The following is a 23,017-nucleotide window of genomic DNA, read 5'->3' as shown; positions in this document are numbered from 1 at the left end:
AAAAACCCCACCTCCTGTCCTCACACCAACGCCCATGCTCATATTGTTACAAACACCAGGATGCATACACATATTCATCACACACATATATTCATTGGGGGCACAGTCATTCAACACCTTTGCCCAGGGGCATGCATATAGTCTGTCTATTCAGGGAAAGAAAAGAGAGATGTCCTGGTTTTACTGTATTCATACTGAGAAGAAAATACGCCTTAAATGTCAGAAGGAGCACAAGGCTGCATGCAATTTGTGACACAAAACCACCTGGGAGTGAAAATAGAAGCTGCTAACTATTACTTTATAAGCCCACCTTGGAAAACAAATCCTACAGCAACCACTACTGGTCTTAGTTAGTTTTACAAATGAATGTCACATTGTTTTGCACTCTATGCAAGTGTAGCAGAAAAACACAGGTTACACAAAAAGGAAAAACAAACAGCATGGAGATGCTGAGCTGACATTGTGGGACCATGAAAACCTGTATTCACTCTTCTTTACCAGCAGGTGGTGGTAAAGTACTAATTCATCACTTTAACATGAGCTTAACTTGCCTAAAAGCCATAAAATGATGCTCTCAAGACATTCAAAACTTCAATAAAAAGACAATCAAAATTTACTTTGAAATGGTTACACCCATACAGTTTTATTCATATTAACACTTTTATTTCTTTGGTATATATATTTTCACACTAGTTACATATAAACAGGTTTTACAATGGTCTATTTCCACAGAAAAGGAGTTGGAAAACAACATTTGACACGTACGACTTTTGCAACTTACTCTGCTTTAAACTTGTTGAAACAAACCAGTTTTTTTTTTTCCCCCCAGCAGTGGTGTAGTAGGAGGGTGTGCTTGTGCATCTGTGGGGACGCAGGTGTGACATGGAATAATATTGCAACCGGATGTGCAAACCTGTGAAGGCTTGTATTTGCTTTTGCGCTATGTCACGCCTGTGATGCACACATCCCTGAGCACCTAAACAGCACTGGCACACGTGTGAGCATGGAGGCACTTTTTTGATTTGTATCATTGCCACACACTGTCTCTGTCTGTTTCTGTGTGTTTTTCAAAAGCAGAAATCTGCTCTTGACAAACCTTTTGACTGGTCTGCAGCCATGATATTGAATGCCTACCTACTACAGCAGCAGTGGAACATATGTACTGTACATTATTACATTCTTAAACCAACAAAGTGCATATTTACAGAGTGTTAAAAGGTCCAGGAAAATGTGTTGTCAGAGCACACAGAAAAGGTTAGAAGGCAAAACATTCTGGCTGATAAAACAATGTGCAGTTTAAAGACAGTTATTAGATTTGATGAAGGACATGATGTAATACAGTACTTTTGGCCAGTGAAGTACCAGTGTGGAGACATTTACAGCAACTCTACCGTACATACACTTTAGTCAAAGGGATACTATACATAAGATCCAAATATTCTGAATTTATATAGGGGCAATGATTGTCTTTCGTGTTTTGTTAATCCTTCCCCTAGTTCTCAGTTGGTCAGATTCTCCCCACAGCACTTTTCACTCAATCTAATCAATGTTTCTGAATTCTTCACACTATGTGAAATGTCAGCAGATTAAGTATATGAAAGACACAGGAATGCATACAAACAAAAAAATGTAATACCCGCTACGGAGCTGGTGGTACAAAACCAATCAAAACTTAATACTTTGCCTCTCATCACTTCCATAGCCTCCCCCTGGTCAGTGGACATTTTCTGAATTGTGTGACAGAAAACCAAGCAGAAGGAACTTCAATCCAAAGCGGCAAATTAAAAATGTTTTGACATTAAGTCTTTATCAGGTATTAATATAATCTTTAATGATTTAGTGATGAAAGGTAATCAGGAAAGTTTTTCATCCAGTGTTACAAACACATCCTCTTAGCTGTGTCTGTCATTAATTACTGTAAATATGTGCAATGCACTAACATTTAACACACTCTTTTTCTTGTCTGAACAAGGACCTATAAAGTTAAAATTAATGGCAACAACCAGAGTATGCAAAGCTGATGCTGCACTCTTTCATTTTGGCTGCAGGACTTCATTTAAGCAAATATTATTTTGAAATCAAAAAGCTGCAAATTGTATGTCTTTTTGTGTGTCTTTTTTTACTAACAGAAAAACATCGGTTTCTCCAGGTTTCAGACACCCAACAAAAGGTATAATATAGTATTCAGGGAGCCATCATTATAAACAACTTATATTGTTTCCTTTGACAGTCCTAAAGGGTCCACTTAGGAGGGATTGTCAATCAGTACCTCCAGCAGTCACATCTCGAAGTGACGGTAGATGCTCTCCACATAGCTCAGGACCCTTTGCCAATCAGGACCGCCTGCTCTCAGCATCTCCTCTATTGACTGTAGAATGAAGATTTCAAATAAGTTTATAAGCTCAAAATCAACCATGCATCTGTCATAGAAAAGTCAGATGAGGCTTTACTGTGAAATGATTGGATTTATTTATAAAAGACATAATGGCTTACCAGGGTTTGTGCAATCCCAACAGTCTCTCCTATTTTGAATGCCAGACAGAGATTCTCCCTCTACAAAGAAAAGTAAGAATTGATAAGTTGAACACCAGACTTGGTCTTAACCATTCCACAGGCACTAGGCACAGTTCCTACCTTGTTCTCTGGAATAAGAGTGCTGTAAGGGACGTGTGAGGGGAGGTAGGTGTGGTAGACAGCGCAAAAGGCAAGACCATCGGCCCAGCTGCTGCTGAAGTTGGTGATGTCAATATTCTGCATGGAGAGAAAAGACAGAAACGATTATTGCAATACAAGTGAACCAATGAGTTGAGCTGCAATAATCAACGGAAACCTGAGGTGAGTATTTGAAGCCAGCATTTTTCAACACAGCATTTTTCCACATTTGACATGTCAAAATGGGAAAAGCACAGGTGTCAATAATAAAATGACTAATATATAAATTCCATTAGGCTTCTTAAGTTTCATGGTCCTTTTACTGTGCATGCTGGCTCACTGTCACAGCTCACTGGGATACTTGAATAAAGCCATCAATAATTTTACAAGTAACACCTGTGCTTTTCCTGCTATGACAAATCACAACAAAATCCAAAAATCCCAATGAATTCAAGACATGTTGCAAAACTGGAATTTTGATTTCCCAAAGACAATATCAAAAGCAATAAGACACCTCTTCAAGTCAGTAGGAAAAGTCCTTAGAATCCCATCAGCATGAGAGCACGCACCGTGTTGACTATCTCAGTTAAAAATGATGTCACAATGGAGTCTAATAACCACTCAGACTCCTCACATTTCTCTCCCAAAGCATTTTCTATTGTGCACACTATATCAACTACATGCATTATTTATGCATGTTTATTTAACTCTTTAAGCTCTTCGTTCAATTTGTCTGTCTTGACTGGACCAAGCTAAGTTAAGGCTGTCAAATATTATCATCAATGTAACATTAGCTGTTGCCTGTGAAAATATTATTGAGTTACATCTAAAACATTATGCTCTGGGTTTCAGCCTTTTAAGACCAGTGTATATGTACATAAAATATCACATAATGAAGCTTTAAGACAGACCAAATCATATCCACCTTGTAGCCTTGTGTTCGGCTCTGACACCAGCGGAGCAGAGAGTTTCTCTTTGAGCCTCCATGGCGACGCAGCAGCAGGTTGAAACCATCCTGGGACCTGACAACCACAACATACAAACTGCTGAGGGCCTCAGATGTTTTTGTTTAAACATATTTGGTTTGTTATCAGTTGGGCTTTAGTAGAGAAATGAAATCCTAATTAACACACTGATTCAAGTACGAGGAATGTTTTGGCCCCAATAATGACCTTTATGAGTTCACCAGAAAACTGTTTTTGGGTCAAAATGAGTTATTAGATTTACACAGGATGTAGCATTTAGGCTGCTCTCTTAGAGACAATGGTTTGTCAGTGTGTGAGTAGACTCACTTGGTGGGTGGCAGCTCAGTTGTGGCAGAGTTGTACTTGTTTAGAGACTCCTCACGTTTTCCTGTAAAGACAAGCAACCATAGTACATTACCTAACAGAATTCTGTCATAATGCACACACAAAGCACCCTTAAACAGGCTACATGTTTAAAGCAGTGTTAACTGGTTTTTGGCCACTTGGATAGCAGCAGAACAGGCTGTAATTTTAATCGATTTGAAGTTGTGTTTCCAATATTCACTCTCCTTTAAGCTCTGTCTTGGTCTCCAACTCCTGAGAAAATGACGTGACCCTTTAGCAGCTAAATACCCCACTATGTTCACCAGGTAGTAGCTAACTTTGAGAGTCTACCGTTTGGGGATGAGCAGGCAGTGTACAGTTGGTCTGAGCTTTTATACTGAAAACAGCCGCCTGCTGCTGCTGGAAACAACGCTATAAGAGCGGTGAGAATGAACCACAATGTAGTTGCCAAACCAAATCAAACCAAAATAGTGAGCTGAAAGACACTACAATGCTCCATAGAGCTGAGGGGAACTGCCAAGTTGGGTAATAATAATCATTCCATGTGGGTTTGTTTACGAGCGTCCCCTTTCGTATTACGCAAGATCATTACCAAAACATATCTTTAAGTCTAACAAACATGTTGAATGCATTTCCTTCCCCATATAACATTTTTAAAGCTGCCTTCTTGAATATTTTAAATGCGGCATTGTTCACATTCATGTTTACTTGCTAGCAGTCTTCTTCACCACCTTTGTTGGCACACTGCGCTACACTTGTTGGCGTTGCCGGCATAGATTTTCATCCCCGTGCAAATATATCATACAAACAACAAAACCTTTAAAAACATTGCTCAATAGTGCTGCTTGTAGCCAAAAACTCCACAGGGTAAAATTGAACAGCTCTACCACAAACACATTCATAATGTGATACAAGTGTTTACAAGCATTTTGTAAACATGCACACACCCACATACACCCACACACACACCCACCTGCGTCAGTGTTTGACTTGCTATCTTGCCAATCCAGAGTTCTTCTGCCTCTCGGCTTTAAAACAAACAAGATTCATTCAGATTAGGTCAACACCATTACATGAACAGCAAACCATGGATTTTCCTTGCAAACAAACAAACAAATGAAGGACTTTCCTCAAAACAAAGTATCCCACCTTGTTTGTAGGTCCAACTGTTGAGGCAGTATTGGACTGGGAAGTTCCATTCTGCATGGTGGGGGGGCCTGGGGAAGCAGGTAATCTGGACAGGCTTCTGTAACATTACAATACATAGTCAGGAGAACAGACCCGATAAACCAAACCAACTGCTTCTTTTTTCCTAGGACAGCTGTTCCACTTGGCTGCGGCTGTAAATTAAACTGTTTAAACTGTCCTCAAGTAGCCTTGTGAGAGCTTGTGGGTTGAGTGCAACACATTAAAAAAAAAAAATCACAGTCGTGACCAAATTTGGCAATTGGTTTCCATCTGTGACTGTTATCTCACAAATAAAAAATGTGGAGGACAAAAAACAGCTTTGTTTTAAAATATCTGACTTAAGTGCCACCTACCTAAAAATATAATTTTGTAATCAGTAGCAGAAATACTATTTGGTTTTGCATTTCCCCCAAAAAGATTAAGGTCATACAGTTTTTCTCACCTTGACCTCTCTGTGGTTACCGCCCTTCGTGTCTCGCTGGCTCGCACCTCCTCTCTGCTCCTATCTTCATTGCTCACATTTTTCAGGTAACGCTTGGTCACACCTTTACAGTCTGTTCTGACCTCCTCGCTTGCAACATTCTTCATCAATTCATTCTGACTCCTACTTTCCATCCCATCTTGCCCCAACCTGTACACCGCCCTCTCCCTGCCCCTCTGGGTTGCTTCTTTGCTTTCAGAGCTGTTGGTTGGTTCTCCATTGGACCTCTCTGGTTCCTGACATGGAGCCGGTGTGTCAGTTTTGCCTTGAGCCTGTTTGAGAGTAGCCAGTCGCTGCCTGCTCTCCTTTAACTCTTCTCTCAGGGTGAGCAGTTTCATATCAGCCTCCTTCTGTCTCTGCTGGGCAGCAGCCAGCTCCTTCTCGACATCTTTGTGCGCCGTTCGGAGAGTAGTCAGCTCTTCTTCTGCCTCGGCTCTCAGACGGTCTGCCACTGACACCGCCACCTGTAGGTCAGCCTGGAACTGTAGCCATTCCCCACGCTCCGTCTGAAAGGGGAACAATAGGGGTGTTTATGCGAAGAACACAGAACACTGTGTTCCAACTGACTGATGATGCTTTACTGTTACCCATTTATGGCTTTTCTTTACAAAAGTGAGGCTGTTGTAGTTTTGCAAGCTTCTGATCATAAACCAAAATATAGGACAAATTTAAATGTTTACCTGATGATGGCGCTAGACAAAAAGGTTGAAGGGTCACCAAATTTACTAAATTTCATCCTGAGCCCCTAACATGGCTAACAAAAATGGCTAACATAACTTGTTCTTTCATGTTCATAGAAAGAAAAACTAAATCTAACTTTTGTTTTGAATATGGTTAGTATGGTTCTCTCTCCACCAGGTGCCGGTCTGAGTCACATGCACATAGTACAGCCTCTATACTTGACTCAAACTGTTAACTCACAGTCCTTCAGAAAGAATGTTTCCCATTACTCAATACTCCGATAAACAAGACTGGTCTGTTGTACTGGCTCCATGTAGAGATATATTAAACCATAACCAATAGTGAGGGGTTTACTCACTTTTGTGAGATGTATATAAAAAAGGTATCTCACAAAAGTGACTAAACCCCTCACTATATCAAACTGTGGGAAGGAACTGTTCTCTCATCCACATGAATGAATGAAAACGGTGAAATAAAGTGTATCTTGTACACATAGTTAATCACAATGTTGGAACAAATGTTTTTTCCCCCTCTCTGTGGTCACTCCAGGGCTCAGAATAATCCTACTACAGCAACTTCATATAAAAGCATACAAAAGAACAAAACAGGCTTTTTTAAAACCTAAACTGGATATGACCAAAACAAACATGGCTGAACCCTCAGCCGACAATGTCTATAATCAAATGAACAATCAAAAATCCATTTGGCTCTCATTAGGAGACTACAAGTTGAACTGAACTGAGTGGCAAGCCTCAGCAAGCAGAACTGAGAGGAACTGGCAAGTCAGCTCTAATGAGGCATAACTGAATTGTGAGCCAAAAGGTTTTGTTCAGTGTTTTATTCATGTCATCTGAATTCCCCTAAACGAATATAAGTGCTCAGTTTATTCATTTTTTTGTAAAAGCAACAAGTTTGGGCACAGACAGAAAAAAAAATGATTTAAGCAACATTTTGAGAGGAGGGGCCAAGGTTGGATTGTGAAAGTGCCACCAACACTGTGGCTACATCTTAATGAGTGTTATCCATTGTAACTTTTGAGGCAGCATTGTTAGATGAAAACCTTCCTATGACACAGACTAAGTTTCATATCTTTGAGGATGAGTGATGTACATAAAGGTTCCAGTTTTACAAAGAGTATTATTGCCTCGGACATGCACAAACACTGCCCCGACATCAATAGAAGGACTCAGAACCAGTGAGGCCAGAAGGTAAACGATACCAGACCATTAAAAAACGTTAAGCCGCCATCATCATAAAATGAGAGAGGGAATGAGAAGGAAGGGAAAGGAGGGACAATAAAAGCAGTTGAAATCACGCACAGATTTAATACTGCCTGTGGAGCAATGTAAGCCAGAGAGATGTGAGGGAGTGCTGAGAAGCGGAGGGGCTGGGATGGTGGGTAATTAGATGAAGAATGGATGGAGATGTGGAGGAGGAGGTGATATCTGAGCCAAGTCGCTCCCTCATCTGACCAGTGACTCAAGAACACAGCTGGACCCGATTACACTAGATACATACATACAGACACACACACACACACACACCATATTCCTTTCTTCTCTCCCACACATACACACCTCCCTTATTCTTTTACCTCACCACCAAACCACATTGTTAAGTTTTCTCACACACGTCTACACATTCAGGGTAAGTCGGAGCACACTCTCCCTGGCTACATGTGTCAAATGAAAAGTAGGATAGTGGTCTCTGCTTGGAGAAGTTCTATTTTAAGAAATACTGAAACACCCACAGGACTTGAAGGAGATTGTCTTCAGAGAGCCTTTGTTATCTGGACGTGGACACTCCAACTGGAGCATGTCTGTTTAAGGAAACAGGAAAGGGCGCTCCTCAGTTCATACTGAGATAAGTGTGCGGATTGTCAGTCTTAAGACACACACACACTTTTATTCTCTGAAGAACTGACCTAGTGCCCCACTGCAAGACCAGATGTGGTGTGCAGCATTCAAAGGCACACACACACACACACACACTTATCCATGATGCAAATCTGAGTTCCTGACAATTGTGTCAGAGTGTGTGTGTGTTTTCCAAACATCTGTCCCAAGTTCACCTCCACACCCATTCTTTCTAATACGTACTTGGGGAAACATCCAAACTCTGTAAAACCTCCCCTCACATTTCATTCCCTTTACCGTAGTCACACGGAAGTCCAAAGTGGCCAAATCTCCCCCAACTGGCACATGAAAATAACTTGGTAAAGCCTCCAAGTTGGACATAAAAGAAAAGGGTCCCAAGGCACTGCCATTTACTCTGAGCTGCAAATTCAACGCAAGCCCCCTCCTCCAATTCTGCCAAACTCCCTAAATCTTCATTCTACATGTGGCCTTCAGATACAGGGCCTTTTTGAGTCTTAGTTGCTGGAGCAGCCTAGCGAAGAGAATAGAGAGCCAAAGGAATCTGGAGATCATTCCTGGAAATCTCCGGCAGCGCTCACCTGGAACTGATTCCTGAGCAGGGCTTTGAGATCGACTAAATCTCCAGGAGGGAGGGAACACAAATCTGACCAGCCACCCCCTCACACCACCCACTACTCAGCCATGAATGGGGTGTTTTCATTTTTGTTGGTTCAGACAATTGAACACTGGTGGTGCACATAAGCATAGACAGATGGTACATCGGATAACATCCTTAGTAGTTCGCTGCACATTGGGTAATCATGTGTGTTTTTTCAGAATTCAGTTTAATTACAGTACATTAGAAATACATTAGGCCTGTGGATAGTCAGAGAAAGACAGGAGCATTTGGGAAAGGAGGTATGAGGCTTAGCTGACAGAATGTGACTAGAATAATCAAGGCTAAGTCACAGGGAGAAAAAAGGGTCAAAAACAAGAGGTCAGAGCTAAAGAAAAAAGGCTTTAGCAACTTGGGGTCTTTTGAAAGAGTTGTTGAAGTGTGATAAAAGGAGAGGTGGGGAGAAGACAGAAGGGAATGAAGGGATGAGACAGTAAGGAGCATTGCACCAAAAGTTGGAGGGTAACTGTTTTGAGTTCTTGTATTCAGGGAGGAGTGGTCAGTTCTCTGATGGAGAAAGAATGAGGGAATGAATAAAAGGCAGAGAGGCACAACAAGGGAAGAAGTAGGGGACACTTTCCCAACAAAACGAAAATTGCACAAGCCAGGACTTTAATACATCTTTACGTGTTTGTGAGTCTGCAGTCTCACGTGCAGTACACACACGTCCAGTCAGTCACTGTGAGCTCACCCCGCCACAAAGCACAAAACAAAACAAGTTTTGTCTCCTGAACAGCCGAATGTGAACCCCCTCCTCCAGATTGCACTCCCCTTCTCCAGCTCTCCACAAAAAGGCTCCCAGGACAGCAGAGCAGACTGCGGGAGTTCATAAAGTCTAGCTTTGCTGGCTTATATTGCCCTACCGAGGGCCCATGTAAACACAGTGTTGGATTGCCCCGACATATCTAATACATGGCTACCTCTCAGTGCTATACCACAGTCTCTCTGAGGTTCAGCTGGCCTGTGCAAGGCTTAGTCCCTTAGAGCGATGTGGGAAAGTAGTGGAGAGAGAGAAGGGAAAGACAGGAGGGAGCAGGGATTGAATATCAAGTACAGAAAGAGGTGACACCCAGGAAGTGTGGAGTAGAAGAGCTAGAGGAAATGATGTGTCAGATTACCACTTGATTTCAAAATAATGCAATTAAAATCACCCTTTTTTGTAATACATAAAAAAAAAAAAAAAATTTAAAAAATTATAGAAGTGAGGACAGTCACAGGGGAAGAAAAGAGGAGAAAAGAGCTGGGGTCAAGCAAAGCATAGGGCAGGTCATATTCCAGCTGTTGTAATCTAGAGGAAGCTGGGAGCCTCTGGCTACAATCCTCATAAGGGAGGGTCAGGGACTGGACCGAACGACTGACAGGAAATTACCGCAGCATATTACCATCCTCATAAGAACATGGAACGCCTAGAAGAAGAGCAATCGGACTGAAGAATGCTTGAAGAATTTTTATTCTTGGTTTATCCTACTTTGGGTTTGGAACCTAATAATGGGTTGATCTAAAAAAGCTGGTGGGTCCCTACTGGACAAGCATATTTCCTTTCAAAAGGAGTCACAACCATATGCAACTTTCTATGATCAACTCTACAAGGATGAGCTGCAAGAAATCTCTAAAGAAGATGATTTTGCTCATTTGGGCCTCTCCGGAGAAGCAGAGGACAGGAAGACCTCAATTAGCAAAGCTGCAGCTCCCAGCGGAGCCCATTCCAAGGCCTATTGTGATAGCGGGGATGGAGCATAACAGGGTGTCATCTCCTGGACTTCCTGTTTACATTGCTATACCTATCCACCAGGAGGTACATCTTAGTGGGAAAGGCAAAACAAACAAAATCAATACTCAAGAAATGCAATCTTTAGACGTTAGCTAAGCCTTACTCCTATTAGTTACCATTACTGTGTCTGTAAAGCTTTCAACTTTGGCACAGCACATACACAGATGCCACTCTCGAAAATCAGTCATTTTTTAAACAATGGGTCCTTCTTTTCCACAGGGGTAGACAAAAGCAAGCTTCTCGGCAACCATCAATTTTGCTTGCTGAAATAATTGTCACTAGCAGATTCAAAATCCCATTCAGACCAAATGAAAAAGATTGGTTGTGCTTATTATCTGTGACAACCACAGATACCGGATTTAATTCATTTATATGTCATATTAGAGCATCTGTGCTATTGGTTTTTGGTTTTCCCAGCACTGCCATATGGCTCTCAGTACAATAAGCCTCCAACATGTTAAATGGTTGGGAGTCATGGAATCACCAAAGGTCATACCTTAATGCTTCCATAGGTGAAAATATGCAGCAATAAACATTCAGGATAGTTTTGTGGATCATACCCGACCCAAACAAGAGTTTGAGTCCAGTTTGAGTCAAGTTTTATCCATAGAACCACCAAGATTCACCACAGATGAAATGATTTTTTAAAAGACCTTCAAAATCAAATAAGATAACCACTGTTTTTGTTGTTTATATAGCTATAGTTTTGTTCCAATAAACCATAAAATAATATTTATAAGATATTTTAACTTAAAACCGGTCAAGTACCAGTCAAATCCAGTGTTAACAGAATATTGAATTGGGGAACCCTGTGAATTTAGAGCCACACTCTCCCAGTAGCTACATACATGATATTGTGCTAAAAGACTAAGGCTAAAGCTACATGTCCCAGACAAAAGTCATCATGCTCAGCATCCCTGTACATACACTCACTTGCCACTTTATTAGGTACACTTTGCTAGTGCCAGGCTGGACCCCCTTTTGCCTCCAGAACTACCTTAATTATTCGTGGCATACTTTCAACAAGTTAGAAACATTCCTCAGATTCCATATTGACATTATAGCATCACGCAGTTGCTGCAGAAGTCAGCTGCAAATCCATGATGTGAATCTCCCGTTCCACCACATCCCAAAGGTGCTCTGCTGGTTTGAGATCTGGCGATTGTGGAGGCCACTGAGGTACAGTGAACTTATTGTCATCTTCAAGAAACCAATTTGAGATAATTTGAGCTTTGTGACTTATCCTGCTGGAATTAGCCATCAGAGGATGGGTACACTGTGGTCATAACGGGATGGACATGGTCAGTAACAATACTCACTTAGGCTGTTGTGTTTAAACGATGCTCAGTTGGTACTAAGGGGCCCAAAGTGTGCCAAGAAAATAACCCGCACACCATTACACCACCACCACCATCCTGAACTGTTGATACAAGGCAGGATGGATCCATGCTTTCATGTTGTTTACGCTAAATTCCGACCCGACCATCTGAATGTCGCAGCTGAAATCAAGACTCATCAGACCAGGCAACGTTTTTCCAATCTTCTATTGTCCAATTTTGGTGAGCCTGTGAAAACTGTAGCCTCAGTTTCCTGTTCTTAGCTGACAGGAGTGGCACCCGGTGTGCTGCTGTAGCCCATCTGATTCAAGGTTTGATGTGTTGTGAGTTCAGAGATGGTATTCTGCATACCTTGTTTGTAACGACTGGTTATTTGAGTTACTGTTGCCTTTCGGTCATCTCAAACCAGTCTGCCCATTTTCCTCTGACCTCTGACATCAACAAGGCATTTTCGTCCACACAACTGCCGCTCACTGGTTATTTTCTCTTTTTCGGACCATTCTCTGTAAACCCTAAAAGATGGCTGTGCATGGAAATCCCTGTAGATCAGCAGTTTCTGAAATACTCAGACCAGCCCGTCTGGCCCCAACAACCATGCTACTTTCAAAGTCACCTCCCATTGCTCGGTTTAAACTTCAGCAAGTTGTCTTGACCACGTCTACATGCCTAAATGCATTGAGTTGCTGCCATGTGATTGGCTGATTAGCTATTTGTGTTAACAAGCAATTGAACAGGTTTACCTCATAAAATGGCCGGTGAGTGTATATTGCAATGTAGAGCTAGTTAGTTAGTATATGTAAAAATATAATCACTCACATTTCATTTCAACATTACCCTGTGTTTTCAAACAGTATGATTTTACCGCTACAAGAGAAAGGCTTTAAGGATGAGGACTAACCAAATACTATAGTGTATGAACTGAGCTGTAGTAACTTGTAACCCCACAAAATAATGCTTCCTGGCTTTGTAATGCTTGGTTACTAGAAGCTAGTTAGCCGAACATGCTAACATTTGCAGCTTATGTAAGAGCAGTTAAACAGGCCATTTCCATCCATGCCCTTGCTCTTGAACTTTTGGTTTGGGAATAGCTAGAAAAAAGACAATGCTCTGCTTTAACATGTGAAGAAATCCAAATCTGGAGAAGCATACAGCTCCTGCTTGCAATTGTTAAGCTAAGACTGGACAATCGCTGATCAGAGGAGGGGTTAGCAAATGTGGTCAATTGCCATTTGTATCACACTGAGCATGTAGCCAACATTTGGAGATTCAGAAACTGGACTGAATATATCTGAAAAACAAACAACCTTCCTAGCACATCTCACCTGCAAAGTACTCTTCAAACTCTTCACTTCTGTCAGTAGATGCTTCAGTATCTCTGAGGGAAGGATATGGAAATGTCAGAAGACATCACATGCATATCAAATATAAAAAAAATGTCAAAGAAATGGATTTGCCCTTCTCAAAACACAGAAATGTTAGGTCCACAATGAAATGAAAAGTTTTAGTGCTCAAACAAGATCCTGCAGGCCTGAATGTAATTTATCAGCAGTATATTAAGCATATTTAGGGGAAAAGAGGATTGATGATGAAAACTGAAATACTTGTACTATAACGGATATATGACTCTTGCCTGCTGAGTTTGTGGCCCCATCCTGACTGGCAGTGATACCCAGTGTTGTTTTACACTCTTCCAGAAGCTTTTCCAGCTCCTCACCCTGGGTGTCCCCAGCTTCGTGACTGGGCAGTAAGGACTGACTCAGACCACTGTCCTTTTCTCTCCAGTTCTGCCCTGATGGGCTACCCACCACAGGTGAAGGACTACATGGAGAAGAAAAGCTCTTTGTAGGGCTGACAGCCACACTCTGCTCCTGGGAGACTGGAGACAAAGAGGTGGAGGTAGGAAGACGCCCATTCCACCCCAAGGCAGATTGTCCTTTAACCACAGTACTTCCTGGCTTGTTGTGCACCGGGCTAACTCCGGGGCTAATGGTGGAGACATTTGAGCTGACTGGTGGATGAGACCTCCAATCAGGAGGGGGACTGGAACTGGCAGCGGAAGTGCTGGACTGTGTTTTCTTCCCGCTGGATGTGAGGACCGGGACTGGAGGTTGAGATGAAACTGAGGCTGCAGGGGAAGGCTTAGGTGTGGTAGGGTGAAGGAGTTGGGTGACACCAGGCATGAAAGCAGGCCCATCACTCTGTGGAGAAGCAGGAGGAGTGTGGAAACTATCCCCATGGGCCCCTAGAGGAAAAACAACTGAATTCAGATGAAAAAAGTAAGGCAAATACATGTTTAAAATGCCCTCAAGACATTTTTTAAGATATATAGAAATACACAGCTTTATAATAATGTTTCCAGAAAAAATGCCATGTTTATCAGTGTAAGAGCGCTAACGTTAACGAGCAGTGGTTAAACTATAGTGCTTAGCTTATGCTGCCTAAATGAAGTCATGGTAAATATATCTGCAACCTGCTTGTCTGTAGTTACAGTCGGTGGATCAAAAATGATTAAACCAGACATGTAAATAAACATGAGCTGAACAAATATCTAATGCAGCTTCTTAGCCAAACAAAGTTATCTACCTTCTCTTTCAATGTGAATTGTGAAATCTCAGTGTTGCAAGTCCTCATTGTAGACAGTCATGTAGTATTAGATGCATTCAACAGCAGCATTTCCTCTAGGTCACTGTATAAATGTATATAGATGGCATGTTTTAGACGGCCAGATGGTGGATGAAAAATTGTTTCTCGTAGTAATTGTTTACTGACACTGAGACTGTAATCTAAGGTTTTTAAGGCCCGTTTTAAGTGTAGTTTATACAGGAAAAGAGTTTACCAGACAAACAGCCTTCTGTGTCAAACTGTGCATAGATCATTCCCTACAGTGAAGGTTAAATGTCCAAGTGAAGTAAACAATAAACAAGACTTATTTTGGAGGGGAACTTTAAAGTTATAAAAGTGTGAGAGACACAACAGAACAGATTGGAAGAACTTACCGAAAAGCTGAACCATGGACAGAATGAAGGGCAAAAACAGTTTAGTGGTCTGGCATGACACTGAAAATACCATTCAGTGAAGTGACCAGAGCAGCAAGGCCCTCATTAGCCAGCAAACATGCAGGCCATGCCCCTGAAGATGAATGTTTTAATACAGACATTCCTCTTGGACTGCTCATCCACAATGTTGCTCCGACACTCATTCTGCAAATTCAGGAATACTCACATACACAGAGGACAAATGTGTCCCATACAGAGATAAATTTGCAGCAGTGGGCCACATATAAATTTCCAAACTTGACACAATAACAATAACACAAGCGATTTTTACTTTTTGGCTCTGCACTCCTCCCTCATAACAGCCACATGCCACCATTAATAACTTTGGAAGCTATGGGAACCACTGGGCATGGTATCTCCTTCTCTTTCCTCCTTTTCCTTGTTTGGACAAAAGCCTCACTGCTAGCAAAATGAATGTGTATTTTTTTTTTTTTTTTTCTTAAATGATGTAAGAGCAGCGGTCGAACATTTGCAAAGTTATGCACCACCTGCTCTAAGGCCAAGTCACTGAGAAAGAATGACAGGAGTGTCTAATAACTTTCTCATGCCACTCCTGCTTTTCATTTCTTCATTCCAAACCTTAATGTGTTCGTCCAACCGTGCGCACGGGTGGCAGATTGACTGAATAAGAGTGTGTGTGTGCGTCCATTAAGGTGTGTGTGTGTGTGTGTGTGTGTCAGATAGCATTAGGCTTCCTATGATTAATCCGCTGCCCTTGTGCTGAGCCGGGGAATTCTGCCGATTCATCACAGCTGGCCCTGCGGGGCCAGAACGAATCACACAGGGACGCGAGGAGAATGACCACTCACTGAGCAGCACACAGGAGGGCTGCCAAGATTCCTGCTGCCACTCAGCGCGCGCGCACACACACACACACAAACACAGCCTTTCCGCTTGCTTCTCCTTTTGTTGCCTTCAATATCCTGATTACCCTTTATGCACCCCTCTTTCATGCAGTCTGCAGCATCCTTGCTCTTCCTGTATTTCTCTTCTTCTTCCCTGTACCGTCCTCCTCCTACTATATATACCAGAGGCTTGAGGTGTGCTTTCTTTAGTCTCAAAACATGAGGTGAGCATCCATACACGCACACATTGCCAGGCATCTGTGTGTATTTCCAAATATAAAGTGATTTGACCAGAGCTAGTTTTAAAAAAAAAAAAAAAAAAAAAAAAAAAAAAGAAGGACTACAGGCGCTTAAGTGTGGGTGTGTTGACCTACCTGATGGTCCATGGCTGTCCTTGCTGGAAAAGTTGCCCATACTGCAGTAATGGAGTTTGGGCTGCTGATGGGGCCCTGCAGGTGCTTGTTGCTCTTTCACTCAGCCCACACCAAAGTGGCACAGTGGAGGTGACCTATGCGTGCGGGAGCACACACACACACACCAGGACATCCAGTGAGATGAAGGATGAAGTCATGTACTGTTATCCAGCTGAGAAATAATTCAGTGACTACAGCTCTGAACAGAACCTTGTTTCCCCCACAGTTCATGGCAGACTGAAGAGGGGTTACAGGGAACTCGCGCTGCTCATTTGAATGTTTAAATGTGTTTTAACACAACGAGGCCAAAATCACAGGGATGCAATCAGCCGTAAGAAGCAGCACTCCTCCAGTGTGATAACATGTGACAAACAAAGATGTTGTCATGTCAGGTTTAAAAGCATCTAAATAAGAATAACCTTTCACATGCGATGATAAACGCAGCTAAAACCGACACATTCCGTGTCACTGAAAAAACAAATTTGAGATTAAACATAATTTTGTTCTAACGCCACAGACTTTAACGCGCAATCAAAAACTTTTTACAGTGAAGCCCGAAGAAGTAAGTGTGCCTCCAGGAGTTTGGAAACGAGTGCAAAAAAACAGCGTAACTTTTCTCCCACTAGGCCTACCTTACAAACCTAAACCTTAACTTTGTAAAGCGATGAAAAATGGATACAAACCCTTGAAAGCAGACAAACAAATCCCAGATCCTTTTGTTCTGAGTTTGGTTACCTCTTCCTCGCCACGCTTTGCTTCCTTCAGCGCTGCCCAACCAAGCGCACTGCCCTGCTGCGTCTTCACTGAGTGGACGAGATGGCTGATAGGGAAGTGTTGCTGCACTTCCTCAGAACAAAGTTTAAACCGGGCAACATTTTGCTGCTGGCGAATATTCTGATGAGAAGACAGCAACTGATCCGCACTGGAAAACGAAAGTGGGAAAATGCCCTGAACATGGATGACTGATTGCGCCTCTAAACGCGGGATGTGTCCACTGGAGGGCACAGTTAGGCTGTGTCCGGAAGAACCTGTTGCCTCTAGGATGTGTGGTTTGGCCCTTCCTCCTCTCTTCAGTTATTATCAAGCGGGCTCTCACATGCTCATGACCCACTGGCCTACTGTACCAGACAGCTCCAGGCGGGAAACTTCTAGTTGCCCTTTACTTATGCCAGCTTTTAGATGAAATGTATTCAAACAACCCCACTGAGTGTTTGGCCGCTACACCCCACAGAGTTTTAATAACATGCAGACAGTTTCAGTGCAACACCTGCATACTCTTTGGCATGAATGCAACAAGTTGATTTCATTTATTTCCATAGTGGCCCGCTGTGCCTGTGGTAAATTACGCATTTAAGGGAATGTTGTGACTTGCGGATTTAATTCGCATTTTAGTAAAATGTTTTACACCTGTTTTTAAAACTCTAATAAATTCACCAGCAGATTAATTCTGACTGACTTTTGACTATGTTTTGTGTTTTACCAGTGCTGGTCTTTAGTATGCTCAAACACATGTAAATAGTGAATGATTAAATAAATATTTTACTGAAATTAATCTATTTAATTAATCTAAGCCTTTAATCATGACTGCATTGCAGGCAATAAGAATAATACATTGCATGTTTGAGACAAATAAAATAAAAATTATGGCATAATATTTGTACATTTCTATTTTTTGAAGTCTGCAGTATCTGCAGCTATTCTTTTGATAAACCTATTCCAACCAAAATCTTTTCGCTCTGCGAAATCAATATATTTGAGTTGATTGTTGTCTTGACACTTAGTTTTGGTGATTCCTGCATGTGCAGAGTTGTGAACAGGTGGATTCAGGTGTCCTTAACATCCACTTTTTGACAACAAACCTGCTTCTGAATCAACCTGCTCCTGTTTTTTTACTTCATCAAAATTTGCTTTGGGTAATAATTTGAATGTGGATATCAAGACATGTTCAACCCTTCCCAACTTATTAACTTTAGCTTGTCCTCCACTTTGATATTGTACTATAGCTCCAACTGTAATTGAGAAATGATTCACCCTGCTAACAAAGATGACTTTATGTGAATATGTGAATCTATGTGAATCTAAAAATCAGTGTCTAATCTCTTTATACCTAATTACAGCAAAAGAGCATGAATTGCACTTTGACTAAAAATATTTATTTCTTGGTACAAAAAGCACAATACTGTACAAAAACAATCAGACCCACAGGTGTGACTTAGTGACTAACAACAGAGCAGCATGTTTGCCAAATGCTTTTATTTCATAAATCTCTTCCAACATCTTTTCATTAAATATTAATTATATTGCTAACAGCACAAATCTCCCCTTAAACTGGCACAGCTGAACATTTACAGACTGAAATGAATGAGCACTGATGTGTGACCCTCAACAAGCGAACAGATGAATACTGTGCTTTCAAATATCATTCCCTGTGTTTTATTCCATGAACAAATATGTTTTCAGATATTACTTTTCGTCGGTGCACTGTGTCTTAGCAGTTCTCCCTCATAAACTGTACAATGCTGAGAGAAACAGAAAGTTTGCTGCAGTGAGGAGACAAGCTCTCCCTCACTCTCTGATTGAGATCAATAGGTTTGCGCAGTGCTCTGTACTCACTGTGCACCACTACAGTATAAAGAGAATCCATCAAAACCAGCCAGGTGCATTACACAACCGCCAGCCTCCACCCACACTAATTTCACACTTATGGGTGCAATCCATGAACATGCCTATAAAATGCTGTCACATCTGAATCTCTTACACCTGAAAAAAAAAAAAGACCCAAATTTCCCTGTATTTTTCCCTCAGGCGTTTATGGTGACCCAGAGTGTCCTGTTGTTTTGAGACCATCACAACCCCATTATGAAATTGTTTATGGGTGTCAGTCTGTGTCCAGAGTAAGGTGACCAATTATTCAGTGTCTGATGCCAGTTGGAGCCATTAGCCCCCTCTACTGAGTGGATTATAGCCATTTTGTTGGTGACCTACTGTGCTAGCACTCTGGGGGGCCTCTAGTGGGGCTCTAAAACCTCCCAACCTGCCACAACCAGCGGCTGATCCAATTTGGCAGACAGACAAGGACAGCTCTTCAGCAATGAAGAACTGGATTACAAGGTCTGGCTGACCTCTAAGTGATGAAACACTCAACTTTCTCAACATCCTCCTTTCTCAGAACTTTCCAGAATACTTGGGAACTTTTTCCTCCTCCTTTCCCCTGTTTGCAGAGGAATACAGTACTCTGGTCACCACAATATCTGAAACACAAAGCCCGATATATATAAATATATAAGACATTATGAGCCTGTGCTATCCATAAGGCACAGCACGCATTCTCAACCACGCTCAATGTCTCGCCAAATCTCAAGTCCCTTTAAACTGCTACATTTTTAGTGCAAACGCAAATGGAAACACCAATACCATAATTTAAAAATCCATGTATAACAGTGGGACCAATGGTGGACACTACAGGGGGAATGGTACAAAGTTGGGATGCACAGGGACTGTCTGCCTCTCACGGGTCCTTGTCTCTAATACCAGATTAGGTGAATGAGTATGTGTACCAGAAATAATTATCCACCTGTGTTAATCCCATCAGAGGACACAGGCTTATCTCGAAGGAATCACCATTCTACTTTGCCCGCCTGCCACCCGCAGAGTCCCAGCCAGGTAAATTAGGATTCATAATCCAGACTCGGAACTTCACATCAAATTTACATAACTTTTTCTATCAAAAGAAGTGTTTTCATTCCAGAAAACTGCCCTGCCACCCTCTGCTATTCTTTCTAACTTTTCTGAACACAGAAAGCACCTAGTCACTGACTCAGCCACGAAGCCAACCTGTGTCGTCCGCCTCTGTCTCTTGATTGACAGCCGATGCCAGACTGCGCCAGCAAACGCCAAGGCTTGTTGATGGATGGCACCTGCTCCTCCTCAGAGGAAATCAATTGAAGTCATGGGCTGGGATGGGCTGCTCAAGCACTTACACATGGCTGTCTGCCTGGGGAGGGGAGGGGAGGGGGAGGCACAGAGAGAGGGTTGCCAACCATCTGTGTAAAGAGGGGCACTGCCAAGCGTCAGTCCCTTTTTTACACCAGGCCTCAAAGAGACACACAATGTCTCACAAATTAAACATGTTAGCTCCTTCAAGCTACATTCAGCAACAGTATTTGGGAAGTTCCAGCATCATTATGTACTCATCACCATTCATACTGCTTATTGCTCTCTCAGTGCATTACAGACTCTTTAGTGGCTAATTGATACAATTCAATAGCGTTTAAACTATTTTTATATGTTGCACTAGTTACAGAACTAAGACACCCAACTTCCTGCCAACATAAAGGTTGAGATCAGTCAAATATCTACACCTGCACACCATTAGAGAGCACATGGGCCACATTGGTGCAATGGGCCAGCATAGCTACAATCTTAGACGTGTACAAGTGTAGTTATTGGAACTCAACCTGTGATGTTGGCCAACCTAGCATCACAGGTTATTTCAAAGGAACTTTCTGGCCCACAAAGGAGGGAGATGGTATCTCCTGGCAGGCACCGGCCGGGCGAGTAACTTCCATCAAGGGTTTCCTATGGGCAGCTGTGCGCATCATGCTGGCATCAGTGTGTGAGCCAACCCACTGTAGCACACGGGCAGAGGGACGGTGGTGGAGGGCCAATTGCCGGGAGCTGTAGCCACACATCCCTATCCCCACGGCCCCCAGCAGCATAGCCATGCCTGGCATGGTTTTCTCAGCTGGAGGCGTCACAGACACGTTATGGTAGGCCTGGGTCTGAAAGGGGAGAAAAGTGGAGAGTGAAATGTGATCAGGGTAATGTTGGATTTCCTTGGTGTTGTGTGAGTATGAAAGCATTAGGCTAAGGGCTTTCAAAGCAGTCCAAAGAATAACACAATTTCCTGTAAAACAATGACCAGAGTTATGATTAGTTAATATCCATAGCATGTGTATGTATGGATGCAGATCAATTTTAGGCCAATACAGCACAGGAGGACAACATGCCATGCAGCCCTTTTTCTAAATATTTGTCTGCATCATATGAGTGGGCTACAATATGGTCACCTCAACCCATCCAGCCCTCCCACCAATCCCAGAGAGATTAAAAACTCCTCTTCTCTCATTTACCAAATCGCCGTCTGTTTCTTTTGACAAACAAAAAGCTTGTCTATTTTGCGACATGGGCAATTTCCTTAGTGGGCCCTTGACGATTATAAAGAGCATAGAGGAGCAAATAATAGAAACCTCACAGTCTCTAATGGAGCTGTGTCACAGACAGTTAAGAAGCCATCACTGTAGCTCACTCAGCCAGTTCCCATTTCCATTTCCAATGCAATCGACTGTCACAGGCTTGGATTTCTCCATTGTTTGTGGTAAACACCACCACAAAAGTGATTGTGTTTTGTGAGCTAAAACAAAATGCATCCTATAGTTACCGAAGCCTGGAACAAACTCATATCTGTGGGTGGTGTGTCTATAATATGATAGTACTGTATTTCATCATCTTGTCACAACAATCTGTTGAGACATATGACTGAGAAAATGGCTGTATAAGAGCAGCATAAGGCTTTGTGATATCAACTTGCAGAACGCACTCTCTCTCTTTGTCTATAAACTTCTGTACGCGCCCATAAAACCAGTACCTTTGCAAACACTTCATTACATCAATGGCTGCTCTCAGAACTGTAAAAGTTATTTCATCTGCAACTTTATTCTACTCCATAAGGACCAGTAGAGACAGCGCATGCCAAGCACTATGTAATCTACACTTCAAATCCAAAAACACTGAGAGGGCTTTCAGCCTTTTTGTTTTAAAGGTCTCAAATCAAAACAGGTAGCTTGTTGCAGAAACACTGCAATAACGTGCAAACGTGCTTCTAAGATCACGGGCAAGCAACTTCCACTGACTCAGCACTTTACGCTCCTGCTACTCAGTAGTATAGACAGCTTTATTGTCACTATGCAGTAAGAAGCACAGCACATGATAATATTCATGTATGTGGTTACAGTATCTACTTGACTCTAAATCTTGTTCACCTTTACAACAAAGTAGCAATGCAAGATCCAATGTTTCACTTTATTTCATGAATGCTCAAATTGACCAAACGATTAAAATCTTCACAGTCTGCCAAAATGCTCACACTCACCTGCAGCAGCCTGATGTAGCCTGGGGTCAGTCTTGGGAGTCTGAAAAACATTTTGAAGCGTTCCTTTATGGTCTTCCTATTAAAATAGGAATTAAAGCTGCAAGCAGCGTTGGGCGGGCCCTCGCACTTGTAAGCGCGTCCGCGCGTGAGCCGGCCGAGTCGCACATTCTGGAGCTCTGCCGGTGCGGCTGTGAATTTCCTACGCGTTTCCGACGCCGCATGAATGTGCTATATGTCACTTCCTGTGTCCCCTATGTGGAGCTACATAGCACTTGCCGCTATGAATATAAATCGGTATTGGCGTGTAGATGTCTGCGGGGTGGGAGAGTTATCAAGCACGTAAAGTTTGTTTCAGATGTGAACATGTACACTGAACAATAATGTACCCAAACAATAAAATAAATTCCTTTTATATTTCCCTGCCTTGTTGTTTATGTGTACATACAGAGGAAGAATGTGAGAACAGCACACATTTCATCGTTACTGTGTGTTAGAGCATGGGAGAACAGTGGATACTTTTAATACAGCCCACACCCCTAACACTGTGTAACTATAACAAGTAGAGAACAGAAGAAAAAGATGTTCTTTCTTTACAACTGT

At 42.2% G+C, this 23,017-nt stretch overlaps 1 protein-coding gene across 3 annotated transcripts; it reads right to left on the bottom strand.

The window, feature by feature from the left end:
* Positions 1-612: 612 nt before the first annotated feature.
* Positions 613-17,404, bottom strand: si:ch211-195o20.7 (cytospin-A). 3 transcript variants are annotated; one of them, XM_046062966.1, is made up of 12 exons: positions 16,950-17,404; positions 16,228-16,361; positions 13,583-14,194; positions 13,275-13,327; positions 5,593-6,137; positions 5,112-5,208; positions 4,936-4,990; positions 3,945-4,005; positions 3,578-3,674; positions 2,635-2,751; positions 2,494-2,553; positions 613-2,368 (listed from the first exon to the last, which is right to left on the bottom strand). In XM_046062966.1, exons 2-12 carry the CDS (start codon positions 16,265-16,267, stop codon positions 2,279-2,281), a joined length of 1,827 nt encoding a protein of 608 aa, XP_045918922.1. In that variant the 5' UTR covers positions 16,268-16,361; positions 16,950-17,404; the 3' UTR covers positions 613-2,278. The 3 variants fall into 3 exon arrangements, with proteins under 3 accessions (XP_045918922.1, XP_045918921.1, XP_045918923.1); XM_046062965.1 differs by having other exon boundaries at positions 17,002-17,403; XM_046062967.1 differs by lacking the exons at positions 16,228-16,361; positions 16,950-17,404 and adding an exon at positions 14,949-14,985 and having other exon boundaries at positions 13,583-14,209.
* Between the last annotated feature and the right edge of the window lie 5,613 nt (positions 17,405-23,017).

The sequence above is a fragment of the Micropterus dolomieu genome, linkage group LG11 (assembly GCF_021292245.1).
Source record: "Micropterus dolomieu isolate WLL.071019.BEF.003 ecotype Adirondacks linkage group LG11, ASM2129224v1, whole genome shotgun sequence".
In the NCBI taxonomy this organism is placed as follows: domain Eukaryota; kingdom Metazoa; phylum Chordata; class Actinopteri; order Centrarchiformes; family Centrarchidae; genus Micropterus; species Micropterus dolomieu.
Note: the sequence above shows the minus strand (reverse complement) of the source record. Positions and strands in the feature narration are given on the sequence as shown.

Excerpts from the sequence above, each read along its gene's own strand:
- si:ch211-195o20.7 (XM_046062966.1), bottom strand. The coding sequence starts at position 16,267 with ATGGGCAACTTTTCCAGCAAGGACAGCCATGGACCATCAG. Across the intron at positions 13,328-13,582 it reads TGGGGCCACAAACTCAGCAG|AGATACTGAAGCATCTACTG; the intron begins GCAAGAGTCATA and ends TCCTTCCCTCAG. Across the intron at positions 4,006-4,935 it reads CAAGTCAAACACTGACGCAG|GAAAACGTGAGGAGTCTCTA; the intron begins GTGGGTGTGTGT and ends TTGTCTTTACAG.